This window comes from Pollicipes pollicipes, unplaced genomic scaffold, assembly GCF_011947565.3.
Source record: "Pollicipes pollicipes isolate AB1234 unplaced genomic scaffold, Ppol_2.1 Scaffold_7231;HRSCAF=8579_pilon_pilon_pilon, whole genome shotgun sequence".
NCBI classification, from domain to species: Eukaryota; Metazoa; Arthropoda; class Thecostraca; order Pollicipedomorpha; family Pollicipedidae; genus Pollicipes; species Pollicipes pollicipes.
Window position 1 is genome coordinate 45,725,865 of NW_023597034.1, and position 15,862 is coordinate 45,741,726.

Here is a 15,862-nt window from a genome sequence, read left to right on the forward strand (position 1 = left end):
AAACGTGTTTAACAGCGTCGTCTCACGCAGCACACAAACTCAGCCCGATCATGGAGCGCGGTGCGCACACGCTGGAGACTGGTCACGCGTGGAAACCACGCCGGATGGCAGAAGCACCGCGGGCGCGATGTGCGGGCAAGAGACGGAAGTCGACGGTACGAGCCGGAGACGATCGGAACATTACACGCGCATCGCCCGGGTCCGCACGGCAAACATTCAAAGACGGGAGCGGCAGACGGGAGCGTGGTGGGCTATTGACCGGCGGTGGGCCAAGACCGCGTCCGTCCCGGCACGACGAGGCTAGACGCACACCGCCGCTGCAGTCTCCGGCGACCGCGATGCCGACGGGCCGCTAGCACGCAGCGCCAGCGCGGAGGCCGCTGGCACGTCGGGTACGCCTCCACCAAGCCAACCCCTGCCCCTCATTAAGGGACACCCCAAAAACCGACGCTGCAAAGGTGACCGCCGGGAAAGCCAGCTGAACAGGAGCACCCGGACAAGACCGGTCGCCCGCCGCCTGGGGCGCGGACACCACGCCAGGGACGCCAGCGCAGGTCGCCGGCTGCACGGGGCGACGGTACGCTGACGGTCCGGTGTCCGTGTTTACGTACGGGGTGCGCGGGTTTTGTTGACGGCGCCGGCATCCGGCGGCGGGTCCAGCGGCGGATGCGCCGGCTGTCGGTCCGCTAATCAATGCCTCCATCAGACGATCAGGCGGTCAGTCAAGGGTTGCGCCACCGAGTCCCCCGTCAGTCGGACCGCGCGACCCCCCGTCAGACAAACGCTCCACAAATCCCGCCACACGTCTGACCAGTGGCGCTCGGTGGAGCCCCACCCCCGGCGGAGAACGGTCCGGCGCCGGGCATGAGGTCGGCCGAGCCCCATGACCCTTGCTGTACCCCGCCACCCCCACATGTACCCGCTCCGCCTCGTTGCCGGATCTTCTCAGGGGGTTCGGGGGTGGGTCCTCCGACGGCGGGTGAACGATCCTGCGACCCCCGCTGGCCAGCCAGCCCCCGCATGCGATTCCTGCTACTCGGTTCGCGTGACCGCCAAACGGGATTCGCGAGATCGGCGAGATCGCGTGAGGACTGAGCTGCCGCTCCGCGGGGCAGGCAGCGGAGAATAACGTTCCAGCGTGCGGATCATGCCTGGTTGCTGGGGAGCTTAGAGCACCATGCCGGACGCGGGGGCACTAGCTCCCGCGCAGGCCGCCTCAGGCAGACGGAGACAGGGTCCGGCCGGTTCAAGCCCAGCGATCCACGGAATCGGGGGGTCTGCTTCACCCATCAGAACGCCGGATTAATGTAGGCCACCGATGAGCACCACATCCTATCATTCACTTCGAGCTCACAAACGACGTGATTCCAGGAAGTCGGTGCAAACGACGCCGCGTTTCAAGGGGCTCTCCCAGCCGCAGCCGCCGACGCGGCCGGCATCCCGCCGCGGCGGACGGCCGTGATGACGTCAGGCTACCTGTTCCGGCCCGCGCCCCTCGTGTCCACCGCGCCGCACTGCGCGCCGCCCGGCCCGTGCCCCTGAGATCAACGTCCCGCGCGCGGGCGCTGCACGTGACCTGCATTGGAGGGCGTGCGGCGGCGTCGGCCTTGACTCCTCCGGCCGGCGGCGCGCGGCGCGCACCCCTGCCCCGGCGCGGCCGGCCGCCGGCCCGCCGCCGCCGAATACGTAATGGCTGGTAAACAGGCGCCCCCACGACCACCGCCCCATCTGGACCGATCAGGGGCTGGGGGCGCACAAACAAGCGGCGGAGGGCAGGCACCGCGCCGCGCCGCCCGGGGCCGGCCAGGCGCCACACAACGGGCCGGGCCGCGGTCTCACGCGAGCTGCTCCGGCCGCCGGGTCCGACCCCTCCGGCTCCTTTTCCGGCTCGGTACTCCGGGAGCGGCTGCAGGCGCACCAAGCTACGGTTCACGTCTTGCTGCGTAGCGTGGCGTGCAATGGGTGAATTAAGACCGTTTTCGAGGATCTTTCACACCCGAACTACCAATGCGATTAGTCAACACGGGCGTGAGCCGTCGGCCAAGGGGCGTGGATGGCTAATCCGATGATGAACTAAGCAAGCGGATCTCTGGCGATCAGCTGCTTCACATCGTCGGAATGCATAGTTCACAGCGCTCAACCGCCAGAACAACCGCCATCCGTGAAACAAGCGCGCTGCTCGTCACCCACTGCGCATGACGAGCGCACGGGAAACGAGGGCCGCAACTTTCAACCGACCCTACCCTTGGGGGCGGGTGAGCCCGCCGGGTGAGCCCGCCGGGACCGGGTGAGCCCGCCGGGACCGGGTGAGCCCGCCCACCAGTCACGTGGCCCACGCGCCGGGCCGCGGCCGGCGGACTCGTCGCCGCCTCATCACCATGAGTCGCGCATCGCCCGTCGCGGCTTGTCCAGGCGTGACTCACGCCGTTCTCGGGACCGTAAGTGGAGCGCGGCCCGCTGACGCACCGGCCGCCGCCGCGGCGGCGCGCGCCGCTCCTCCTCAGGCGGAGCCGTACCGGGAGGGACGGCCGGTCGCGCGGCGTGCTTCCGAGAACGTCACGGCGGACGACCTGCCGCCGGCCGGGCGGAGCGGACCATGCAGGCCGTGCCGAGCGACCGGGCGGCGGCCGGTGCCCGGCTGGGTCGGCGGGGACGAGCCGGGCACGGCGGGCCGAGTTGTCAACGCCACAGCGGGTCTTCCGCATCAAAACGGCCAACAATACTGCCTCGGGGTCGGGGGGGGGGGGGGAAGTTACGTACTACGGAGCAGTTAGACCCCAGGCGGGTGCACTCCCATTCTTCGCTGCGGTCAACGTCACAACTTCCTACTTGCAGCAGCGTGTTAAAGAGGAAAATTCCGGAAATCGTGAGGCTCAGAAGTAAAAAACCACTTGCACTTGTACGGTGGCGATACACCAGCTTGAACTTGGACTGAGAACGTCCCGCATGCTCAGTATCAGTGGGTCAAAGAAGACTGACACACCAGCGCATGACGAGGATGCCGACATCGTAGGCAAGGCTGCCAAAAAATGAGCAGATACCGGTGGAAAAATTACTACATATCGTGTTTACTTTTATCTACAGGCTAGCGTCCGACTGTAACAGCTGCCAAACCATATTTGACGCCCATCCTGATGTATCGTTCATAACTGCATGGGGACCTGAAGTTTCGGGCCCATAATGGGTGAAGTGGATGGAGCGCTTGGGCACGTAAAACGGCCGTGACTTTTCCTCGAGGACATTAAGCTTCGCAAGCCATGTTTCAGAGCATAATAATGCTGCGTCATGCGTTTCCTTTACGGGCATTATTTAGCAATTCCACGCCATTGTGCACACGCCTTCATTCTCCTCGAGGGTGCGCACAGCAGAAAAACGTCGCAAAATATGCTCGCAACAGCCTGAACGCGGACTGGATCCAGATCTGGATCCGGATCAAGCAGGCTACTGTCGCCTGGTGGTGATATGCCAAACAACGCCACCAGGCGACGATCCAGCAGTCCGGTCGGCACGACCAAACGCCGATTGACATTAGCGTCATTTATATACAGCCCGGTAAGAATAGCCCATTACCCAATGCCCGACACGGTGCATTTCCAGCTGCACAAATCATTCACAGGTCCCCAACACCGCTGAAATCAGGCCCCCTCATGGGCCTGTGAGGGGGAGGGGGCTTGGCTGCGCTCCCCGCTAGCGGGTGACGCAGCCCTCCCAGCCCGGAGTCCTACCCTTGGTCGGCGGCGGCAGCGGCGCCGTGATCAGGATCTTGCGCATGTGATGAGGCGGCCCACCCAGGCCGGGCAGCGCCAGCGCCTGGGCACTGAGCTGCGTGCCGCCCAGCTCCAGCTCGCGCCAGATGAGGCCGTCCAGGCCGGCCACCTCGAAGTCGGCCGGCTCCATGGCCTGCGTCGGCGTCGCCAGCACGGCGCCCGTCGACGGCGACGCCGGCGAGCGGTGCGGCTCCGACAGCGGCGACAGCCGCGACGACGACACCTCCGGCGAGCCGGCCGACGACGAGGCCAGGCTTTCCAGCCGCTGGTAGCTGAGGCCCTTCAGGTCGGACAGCATCATCGCGGCGCCAGCCACCGGCGTCTTCAGGCGGTTCGGTCCTCCGCCCCGAGCGGGCCGGCTGATCGCGCTCGCTGACACTCGACTTCCGACTTCTTGCGTGAGTCAGCAAAAGTCTTTTTGCAAGCGGCGAAAAACGCTCCACGCACTATATCGGCGCCACGCGTGCAGCCGCAGCGCGACTCTCGCTGACCAGTGTCGTTTAAAGGGCAGATCGCGTGCTACGGCATGACGCACGAACGATATCAATCAGCGCACGGCGGAAGCTCCCTGCCGGCGCAGGCTCCGGTGCCGACTGAGGCCGCCGGCCGCTTCCGCCATCTTCCCGTGACGTCATGCGCCGGCCGGCGGACGCAGCGCCCGGCAATAAGAAGTGAAAGTCCTTGAGAAGAATCGCAGGTAAACTGCGGCCGGGTAGGAGCCGAGGGCGCGACGGATCAACGCAACAGGTGCCCGGCACGGGAAGGCCGACCACACGGAAGCGATGCCGAGCCGCGGTCCCGAAGGCCTTGGTCGCGACGAGGAAGTGCGACAGGTTCGCGGCGAACCTGTGCGGCGGGATTTGCACCTCTCTACCTGCTTACGCCTACAAAATGGTGATGCCGTACATGGGTATGACCTGAACAACCAGCACGGGCGTACACATCGGAAGGGGAGGGAGGGGGGGGGGGGGCAGAAGTCAGGTTCCTCTAATTTTGCTGACATGAACCTCCATCCCAGTAAACTATTTCTGGAACGATTCACGCATGCTCCTGTTCAAAAAGCACCGCCGGTCCGCCGGTCGGGCTGTCAGCTCCCAGGTCCTGACTCGTCCAGCAGCTAACCGCGACGTAGCAGCGTCAGTGGCGAGCCTGCGCCTTCGTCGGAGGCAGTCACACGCACTGCCCGGGCCTCAGGGTCCCTCTGCGGCCAGGCTCAGCTCAGTATGGGACCGGCACAGAGCAGCTAAGGTCACGCAACACCAGCCACACACTGTCCCGGGCCTAGGGGTCTCTCTGCGGCCAGGCTACAGCCCAGTATGGGACCGGCACAGGGCAGCTGAGGTCACGTAACACCGGTCCACAACTGCCCGGCCTCAGGGTCTCTCTGCGGCCAGGCTCAGCCCAGTATGGGACCGGCACAGGGCAGCTGAGGTCACGTAACGCCAGTCCACAACTGCCCGGCCTCAGGGTCTCTCTGCGGCCAGGCTCAGCCCAGTATGGGACCGGCACAGAGCAGCTAAGGTCACGCAACACCAGCCCACACTGTCCCGGCCTCAGGGTCTCTCTGCGGCCAGGCTCAGCCCAGTATGGGACCGGCACAGAGCAGCTAAGGTCACGCAACACCAGCCCACACTGTCCCGGCCTCAGGGTCCCTCTGCGGCCAGGCTCAGCCCAGTATGGGACCGGCACAGAGCAGCTGAGGTCACGTAACACCGGTCCACAACTGCCCGGCCTCAGGGTCTCTCTGCGGCCAGGCTCAGCCCAGTATGGGACCGGCACAGAGCAGCTAAGGTCACGTAACACCGGTCCACAACTGCCCGGCCTCAGGATCCCTCTGCGGCCAGGCCCAGCCCAGTATGGGACCGGCACAGGGCAGCTGAGGTCACGTAACACCGGTCCACAACTGCCCGGCCTCAGGGTCCCTCTGTGGCCAGGCTCAGCCCAGTATGGGACCGGCACAGAGCAGCTAAGGTCACGTAACGCCAGTCCACACTGCCCGGCCTCCCCCGCCCACAGGCCTGCGGAGCCGGCGAGGGCGGCGGTGATCGATACCGACAGCGGTGATAGCCATACGACATGCTGCCCTGGACTGTATGGTACTAACACATCACTACCGACACGTGACGTGCTGTCCTGGACTGTATGGTGCGACCACATCACTACCGACACGTGGCGTGTTGCCCTGGACTGTATGGTACTAACGCATCCCTACCGATACGTACACGCAGACAGCGGAGGCACGTGTGTTCGCCACCAACCGTCGGTGGTTCGGTCTGGTTGTCCAGCCAACAGACCAGAAAAGCGCAACAATATCCCGAAGTGGTTGCGTAAACCAACAACGGATCCCAACCACAGAGCATCTGTTCGCAATGAAAGTCCACACTGAATCTCCTTGAGCAGCACAAAAGCTTGGCCACGTAGATATGAATATAGACGGTTCGGCACGTGCTGGTGGCCGATGGCAATTTAGAGCAATAGGTATCTATCTTACAATAGCGTCAAACAGCATAAGGTAATGCCAAAACGAGCTGATTAAAAATTAAGGCCACAAAGCGCGTTAACGTGCAGGAAAGCTTAGATTTTGATAATGCGTACGAAACCTAACCGCATCTAGGCTAGTAATAGGAAAACATGTCTCGACTTACTCTTAGAAGTCGCTTCATTTACTGCGTACTAACTGGACCGACATTGGATCAGAAATGCATGTGAATCTCGAAATTACTCCTTCGCGTCACCGCGTCTTCCTAAACAAGAAGTGTAGAACCTTTAAGTTGGCTCAGCGTTTTCGTTTCCCTCTATTCTAACATATTCTCCAGAGAGTGCCAACGGAAAATCCGAGATGTCAGAGAAATGTTCCGCAGTACAGATTCTTGACACCTGGATAAGCAGGATCGGTACCCCATAAAACACACAAAAAACATGGATAAATGATCTTTTGAGGCGGCTGGGTGTGGGAAAATACAACAAGGTTATCTGGCCGAATCGCGTTTCCGCCTTTGGAGCAAGTACTTGAAACCAGTATGGAATCAGGCAGCGCCGTGCTCCAGAGGGGGAATTCCAAAGTCACACGTTCGAACGCCCTGGGGAGAAAATGTTATACCGTCTGGAAAACTTTAAGTAAACATACAGCTTGGAACTAAGACACCTCGACTTACGATCCGTTTGGGCGAAGGCTAATTCGCGATTGTTCACTTACATAGAGATTACAAGGCCCCGTGAAGAAAACGAAAAACAGATCAGCGATCTAGAAAAATCTTTTGAGAAACGTCCAAAATCTTCCACGGAGAATGATCCTTTGGGGACAAGTTCAGACCGGCGGATTTGGGGGAATTGACGATCCCGAACGACCCATCGGCATTTTAGGAACTTTGAATCCGGGAATCGAAATGCAAATTCAGGGATTCATGTTATTATCAGCTCCATAACAGATCCACAGACGAACGGGCTTCTCAGCTTCGGATGCGCGAAGAAGTTTATCTAAGAGCGTTACGCGCACCCGACGGCCAGGAGCGTCCACAAAATGAACACGGACATGGCCACAAAAAGGGCACGGGACCTCTCGTCCAGTTGATTCCTTCCATGCACCACCAAGGTTACGGTCACACTTACTCGAAAGTAGGGGACCACAGCCCTCCGTCCGCTATTTCTATACCTGTGGGATGTGAGGCACGTATCCAGTCAGTGGCTATTTTCAGACTATCCCCACTCTGAATAGAGAAGATCAGCCTCCGCGATAGCCAGCATTAACGTGGCTCAAAAAATTGAGCGCCGACTTCCTCCAGCGTCTACGTTCAAGGCCTGTGATTCAGCCGCCTAAGCTACTGCAACCGAAAGCGCCTTCTCCTTATGGGGCGCGGGCAGCGGGCCGGCCGCGCGGCGTCTGTCTCATCGGACCGCTCCTACCCCGTGACTGCGGAATTTTCAAGGTGGGTCAAAGCCCTGCGCCGCCGCGCCGCCGCGCAGCGGCTGACTGCGCAGGGCCTTGATGGCCGGGGCAAGGACCACCGATTTAGAAACAGGTGGATCCCGCACCAAAACAGCGCCAGCGCGCATGCGCGCACCGGATGGAGGCGTTCGGAGACGAACGGGATGGGGCCGGATGCAGTCACGCGCCCTGTGCAGTGAATGAACTCTCGGACAGGTGGGCCCCGTCGACCTCACGAGCAGTGTCCGACGATATCAAATCAACAACTCGGAACGCCATGGGATTTTCCATAGACTGCTGAAGCCGCCATGAAGCGTTGCGCTCACACAGCTGCAAATGCGCATCCGGTGCAGCTTCACAAGACCGGCGGTTCACTGAGATCTGTTGAGCAAATGTTACAGCGCGCGCAAGAGAGCCTAAGAAAACGGCTGATAGCCACCCTTGTTACAGATTTCAGTGCACCAGGTAACGATTACGCCGTGTTCCCTGGAAACCCTTGTACGCCTACTCTATACATCATGTTCTTGGATAGATCAGGTTTGAACAACTAAAAGCAGTGCGACATGTTCCTCTGGACTCTATTACCTGCTTGAACAGCCAGGCACCCGCATCTGCAAATTTGCCACGGACTATTTAGGAAAGGAAAAAGGTGACCCTTGGCCAATCATTGCAGTACAAACCATTTGTAGATATCGAGCAACACTACACAAACAAATTAGTCTAAAACCAACGAAGTCGGGCATCATTTTACATAGGTCAGCTTCTTCAACAACTAAGAAAAACAGAGTAGTCAAAAATATTTCACCGGGCCATGAAAAGGTCATCTAGCAAACAAAAGTTATCAACATAAAGAAAGTTTCGACCACACTTCCCGAAAACCGACCCCAGCAAAACTTCTCACCAGGCTTCTTCACGGAGCGCGCCATGGTAGACGGTTTAGAGGTCTTTTAAACGCTACCATACTTTGACGAAAATTTCTTTGGAAAATACAAAGCGACTAGAAGACCAAGGCTCGATATACAAGTGATTGCTGTGCAGGGACAACAAAAACTTATTGCAGCAATCTCTGCCATGTTCTGCGCTGAGCAAACCACGTTGCCCTGGAGCAGAAGGCATCACACGTGTAAAGCCGACTCCCGGGGGCAACACGCATCAAAATGTGGCATACTTGATCAAATGTGGGTTTGACGACCCCTGGGGTGGGGATGGGGTAGGGGGGAGGGGAGCTACTACATCTGTCGAAAAGACAAGATGGTTGGCATGGTTGCGGCTAACGCACAAGTCCAGGCCGCATTCAAACAAACCCTGGACGCTCCGCTCGCTGAACATATTACGGAGGATCATCCTGGCGTCACCTACAAACTATCGTCTTCATTCTCAAAATGTTGCACCGTGCTGGGGACCACTGAGATATAGATATAAATTAAATACTATATAAAAGAACATAGACCAAAGCCGAACAAAATGAGAGAAGGGCTTACTCAAATGCGCCTTATACGCGGCGCGCTGCCCGCTCATGACACAAAACACAGGTGCAATAGACAACGCAGGACTGATTGTTGCTAACCAGCTTTGCACTCACGAAATACAACCTAATCGGCACGCAAACACGAATAAGGCAACTTGCAACATTCACTCAGTATCGGGGCTGGCAAGGAACAACCACGTTGATTTGTACTTCAATCTGACCACACCATACCTTCCAAACTCCTACGCTATCCGCTGAATGTTCGAAAAAGTTCCTGTGGCTGCATACCCGACAAGCCTCCGAGCGCACGCATCCGTCCGTGATTTTCCTTGAAATGCCCAAGGTTCAGATCGATATCAGCTAATGCGGACAAACACTGAGCAAAGTTACATGATTCATGCTGCTGCCTGGTGCACGTGTGTCATGCTTAAATGATAATGTGCTGCAAAGAAACTGCTCCCGAAAAATGCGGTACGATTGCACTGGCTAACCACTTTTTCTGCCGGATCCTAGACAACACCTCACAAACCTTCAGCTTAAGACGGCTACAAGGTGATGGACAAATCGTTACGCAAAGCCCGTGTTGCGGTCATTGCCGACACGTATCAGTACCACCTCGATGAGGCACGCCATTTAAACGTCAATGGATATTCCCCGCGCGTGAAAAGCTACGGCCCTTCAGTGAAAGCAAAAGTGTCTGCTCGGTGTACGGCCGAGCAACCTTCCTGGTGCCACCTGCAGTGGGCCCATAACGGACATCGGCTGCCGAAAGAGTTCCTGTTTTTCTTTTACGTGTTGAATGCATGCCGCTGCCGCCCGATAAGGGGCTCCGGGGAAGGTTATTGACCTGGCACAGCCCCACGCAGGTGCCAGCAAGGTCACACCTGTGCCGCTGGCGACGCTACCGCACTGGCGCACACCTCACATGCCGTCTGGGCGCCCGAAGCCCATGCCGTGATTCCATGCGCGTTGTCATTTGTCGAAGCGTGACATTACTGCCTCTGCCAGTCTCAAACTAGCGAGGCTTCGTGGCAAACTGGCTTCAAACTGCGGGACTCGTGGTCCAAGCCTCGCACACAAGCTATCCAGATTAGGCAAGCGAAATGCTGGCGAGCTGCTGCACCGTGCCGGTTTGCGGAATTCCAGCCCGAACTTCCGGAGAGGAAGCATCAGCAACTGCCCAACACATCGCTTGCACGCGACGTCACCTGAGGTACGAACGGGCCGAATCACGACCCGAAATCACGAACAGCCCCCCCCCCCCTCCAACGCCTGTCACCGAGCCGGCTCCTCTAAAAAGATTGGACCCCATCACAAAACAATATTTCAGCTACATGCGAATAAAGCCGCGGCACTTCTTGGTTTGGATTTGACAGCCCAATATAAGAGCATTTTTGTCAAATGAAACGGTAGCGATAGTACATTGTCCTTGAAAATGCATCCGTGCAATATTTTCCTTCCAAGACGCTGGAACCGCTATCGCACGCCCGCAACAATCTTTACATCGAATCTGGCCCACGTTTTCCTCGCCTGCAAATCCCTTCCGCATACACTTGGTGGGCGGAATCAGAAGATCCAGCGGTTTATCGAGTGACGTCACATAAAAACGCCTCCCATTAAGCACGACCGCAACAGTATCTACAAGAAGCCAAGACGTCTGTATATCGAGAGGCAATGACACACTCGCCGTGATACCATAATTTCACACAGCACAAAACTGAGCCTCCTCAGCGATCCAGCAGCACGAATTTAAGAAACTGCGAAATGCGCGAAAAAACACGAAGCACCCTCGTTGCTTCGAGCCATAGAGCAGATAGCTGGGCGGCACACAGGGGCGCCGGAGGGGCTTTGCATGCGTTCAGGGTCCAGAAAAGTGCGCAACCATGATGGCGTTCGTCACGATCCCCTCCCCACTGGAATCTCGAAACTCGATATGATCACCAAAGGCCCAGAGAGTAAAAGATGTTTGCTCCGGTACATGATCCTCACTCGTCTATAAAATCACCAAAGCTCAAAAGGGTAAGCAAGTTTATTCGAGTACACACTGCTTCCCTTATTCATTGCATACAATTGCGCCCGTGAAAACAAACGCCTTCTTGATGAGTTCCTGCTCATGCAACACTTAAGGCAAATAATTACACCAAAAGAAGTATAAAGACATCTTCAATCTACCACATGAGCTGAAAAACAACATCGAAGTATAATACGCGGCTTCCAGAAACTGGCACTCAGCCCGCCCATCGATGACGATTTGCCGCGCCATCTCTTGACAGGAAATGTAACCACTAGTTTTCGCCAGCAGGCACGTGGCTGATCCGTCTTCCACAATGGAGGGTCTGTTGGCAGCGTGGAGACGTGCACCCAAATACGACTGGGTCAAATCAGAAACCACGCCAGCCTTTCCGCACGTACGACCGCTGGCAGTCTGCCCGGAACGCTCGGTCAAGTTTAAGGTCTCTGTCTGGGAATTTGGGACCAGACAACGAAACAAAAACCGCGAACTACTTGAGACAAAGTCCACTTAGCATTTCGTGCCAGTCGAAAGAGATAATTTACCACGCAATCCGACATCAATTCTTTAATCCGAGCGCTCAGCTTATCTAACGCAAAAGCAGCATGAGCGAAACATGGATGAACATGAGTGAAAGCACACCCAGACCATTAAACGAGAAACAAAGCACCCTGCGAGCGAGACCCATTCAGCACGTAATCATCATCGCCGCAGGGCTCCCGACGCGAGAAGATAGCGATGACTGTGCGGGGTCTGGACGGCGGCTGCAGACCGACGGCCGCCGTCTCTCTTCGTGGACGGCGGCGACCTGCCAGCCCAGAATAGACCCGCCGGCTGACTCAGACGACCGACAAAAACGCGGCGGCCCGACCGGCGCGGCGGCCAGCCCACCTGCGGGCTCCGCCTGCCAGATACGGCGGGGCCGTGTGAGAGGGCGGGGACATCACGCTCTCTCTCTCTCTCTCTCTCTCTCTCTCTCTCTCTCTCTCTCTCTCTCTCTCTCTCTCTCTCTCTCTCTCGCCGGCTCCTCCCGGGAGCTCACATACCGCGTTACCTTAGACGGGCTACAACAAACTCCGTGACCTCTATGAAGGTCGCACGGAACGAGACCGTGGCCCCAGTCAGCTCGGATTTGGTGGGATTAATCGCATGACCCTGTCCACTCTCCACGGACCGGCACCACATCTTGCGCAGCATATCGCCTGCCTGACTGACCCCACGTCCCCTCCCACCCGTGCAGCGAATGTCTGCACGCCTCACATCCAGCGTCAGCTCTCCACTGGCTGTTCGCGGGCACGCTGAAGACGCGGACCCTCTGTTACACTCCGCATGCTACATCAGCTGAGGCCCGGCCACACCAGATTTTTCACCGGCTCTGCTTCAACGAGCCTCTATTACAATGGCTCTGTCACACTAACTGAGCCTCTATTACCATGGTTCTGTCATACTAACCGAGCCTATATTACACGAGCCTATATTACAATGACTCTGTCACACCAACTGAACCTAATTTACAATGGCTTTGTCACACTTCCTAAACCTCTACTAAAATGACTCTGTCACACTATCTGAGCCTCTAAAACAATGGTTTCGTCACACTATCGGAGCTTTATCATAATGGCTCTGTCACAGTAACTGATCTTCTATTACTATGGGTCTGTCGCACTGAGCCTCTCTTACACGGGCCCAACTGCACTCTCGATACACTGCATGAGTCTCTGTTCCAAAGGCAGAGGCACTTGCCTGAACGGACGGCCAGACGTCAGATGGCAAATACCTGTACAATCATACCAGCTGTTTGACAGCTGCGCCGGTTCCGATGTTTCCCTAAGCTCAGGACTGTTTTGACATGAAACGGCAATCAACGTAAGCCACCGAGCATACGTAAACCAACGCCTGTAAGTGATGTCGGCTAACAGTTACCGTCCCGGCGTGCGACGACACAGGAATGCGATGAGCGTGACGTTTACGTGACGCAAACAGACCGCAGCGCATTCCTCGGCAAGGCCACACAGGCACGCCTCCAAGGGGCCGCCCACCCCAGCGCAGGAGGTCACGCCGCCTGAGGAAAGCCAGCCGAGCCACACCCTCGCTGTCTGGGGGTGCCGGCAGGCCGCTTACACCCTCGTCCGACAATGTCATCACGAGGGCCCACGGTTCACGGACCCCGTGCACCTCCGCTTCCGCCTCGGCCTCGGCCTCAGAAGGCGGCGGCGGCGGCGGACTGCTCCGCGCAGGTGCAGTGCCAGGCGCCGAGCCGTCCGGGGCCGGTGCGGGACACCACGTGCCGGGCGGCCGTCGGCCTGCCGGCCCACCGGCAGCGCTGTCGTCCCGCCGCAAACACACGTGACGGGCTCGCAGCCGGCCGGCATTGTCGTGCACAAAGCCGGCACACGGGACGCCGGGGACGGGCAACAACACACCGGAAACGCCGCAGCCACGGCACGCCGCGCCGGGGCCGGGACCTCGCGTGCTCCCCCTCCTCCCCCCCGGGCTGTGTCAACACTGAAACATTAGCCGGCGCCCTGACGGGCCAGCGGGGCCGCAGCGAGGCACGCGTTCGGGGAGGACCATCACAATTGGGTATTTGGTTGTAACAATCGGAAAAACGTCGCGGATAAACAGCATGGAATACCCATACATGCCACCCGATGCTGGTGGGAGCTCTTTCACAATTACACAACGTAATGCAAAAAAGCAAATTATGGAGGGACCGTACTCAATTACGGAGACAGAAGGCTCCCTGTTAACAGACAATTCCAGCCATCTCTGCGTCGCCACGTCAAATAGTTTGTGTTGGCGGAAAGCCGCGAGGTCCACCGAAGGCCGAGGTGGATCAATGATTCCACAATATCAAGAGTTCATCGCATCTATCGACCACCACGAAAAAAACTGTGTGGGCTCTGACCGGTGCAGAGGGCCGCTGACAGGGACTGGTCGAGCGGCCCGCGGTCCCCTTTCCCCGCGAACCCGGCCGGAAACACGACCCGCCCCGCCCCCGGGCCGACCCTGTAATCGCCCCCTCCACCGCGTCCCCGTCGTCGCTTTTTGTCGCCGATAAAAACGTCGGCCACGCCGTCGCCGCCGGATACCATATCGCCCCAGTAGAAACATCCCCTGCGCAAAAAAGCTGGCCGCCGGTCCGCGCGGCGTACCCCGCGGAGGGTCGGCGCCGACACGTGGTCCGAGGTCGCCGCTGGTGGTCCGGCGGGTGCCAGGCTCCGGCCGCTGGTGGTCCGGCGGGTGCCAGGCTCCGGCCGCCACCGGCGGGGCGCGGGGCGGCACCCACGGCCAGGGCCGGCTCATGCGCGGCCAACAGATGGGACGCTCGTCGTTACCGGACGGACGCACCGAAGACAGACGCCTCACGAGAAAAGACAGGGCGTGTTGGCTGGCCACAGGCATGTCGGTGGCAGCGCGTATTCATAGGCCACCAGACATAGTGATGGCCTACATAGACAAACTTCAGACCATAGGATGATGCTCTGTAATCTGGAAATGCTGACGAGGTGACCAGTTAAGACTCAGTGCAATACACTGCAAGCGTACCTATGTACTCGTTTCTAAATGATCCTCTGACGACGATCGAATCCGATCATCTGATCTCTGATCGTAGACTTTATATGCAAAAGAGACCAGAAACAGCGCACTCAGGGGCTGCTAACATTGCCCGCCAAATAAATCTTCTCGGAGCGGTGAAAAATGCATCTCTTATGCACCATTGGCACCGTTACATAACACGAGCCGTCGATCAATCGGTTCGTTCATTGATGTGCTGATTGATTTCATCATGAGTGGAGAACATTAGATGCATGACTGAAATGGGACACCGGCGACCAAGGGTGTAGTTTCTTATTCAGTTGGCGGGGAGGTTCCCAGTCTTGGAGGAAGTTGCTCAAATGAGTGGAGAAACCAGCTTTTGTTTTTTTGGTGGTGGGGGGGGGGGGGGGAGGGCGGTTTAGCCATTTATACCGGCTCAGCCCGCCAAGTCTACTTAACTCCAACCCCGTCAGCAATGGTCAATAGCGGTCATCTGGCAACCACCAAGGGTGGCTACCGTCGCAGCAATATCCACTGCCTTCACTGGGACACATCAGAGCGTCTGGCGGGCAGTGAGCAACGCATCCGACCGACGGTGAGCACGGGGCAGTCTCACCATGTCGAACCGACGAGGTGAGCTCAGCACGGATACTGGCTTGCGGCGAGCACACCTCACATCACAGTGAGAAGCAGTTCGCAAGTGTCGTCAGGCATGGTGCGCGGTGCGAACGAGCCGCGTCCGGCCCACGGAGACCTCACTCAGCATGTACGACAGACACAAAGCGTACTTAATGTGTTCATTTAACCCTCACCATGCCCCGTCAACTCTCACCCTGTCCAGCCGACGCGTCATGTCCGATCAACTCTCACCATACCCCGCCGACTCTCACCATGTCCCATCCAGTCTCATCATGTCCGACCCACTCACCACGTGCGACCGACCTTCACCAGGCCCGGCAGAGCGTGACCTGCCGCCCGCCGCGCCCCATCGCCACCGCCGCACCACTCACCGTGTCTGGCGGGCGGCGAGTACGGGTCGCAGCTGCTGTTGGAGAGCGGCGACACGGCGAACCCGGCGGCGGCAGCGGCGCCGGCGCCGCGCGGCGAGGCCGCCTCGTGGCCGGCCTGGCCCGGCGACGGCAGCCACTCGT

The 15,862-nt window shown here is 58.6% G+C and overlaps 1 protein-coding gene across 4 annotated transcripts in view; it reads right to left on the reverse strand.

Moving 5' to 3' along the window:
* EcR (Ecdysone receptor) overlaps positions 1 to 15,756 on the reverse strand; it is a 29,904-nt gene extending 14,148 nt beyond the window's left edge. For 3 of the 4 annotated variants that reach the window (XM_037233076.1, XM_037233074.1, XM_037233075.1), the window contains exon 1: positions 3,726 to 3,854. In XM_037233076.1, coding sequence (XP_037088971.1) covers positions 3,726 to 3,771 — 46 coding nt within the window. In that variant the 5' untranslated portion in view covers positions 3,772 to 3,854. Of the gene's footprint in view, positions 1 to 3,725; positions 3,855 to 15,721 lie in introns of those variants that run through there. The other variant, XM_037233077.1, reaches the window with a different exon arrangement.
* Between the last annotated feature and the right edge of the window lie 106 nt (positions 15,757 to 15,862).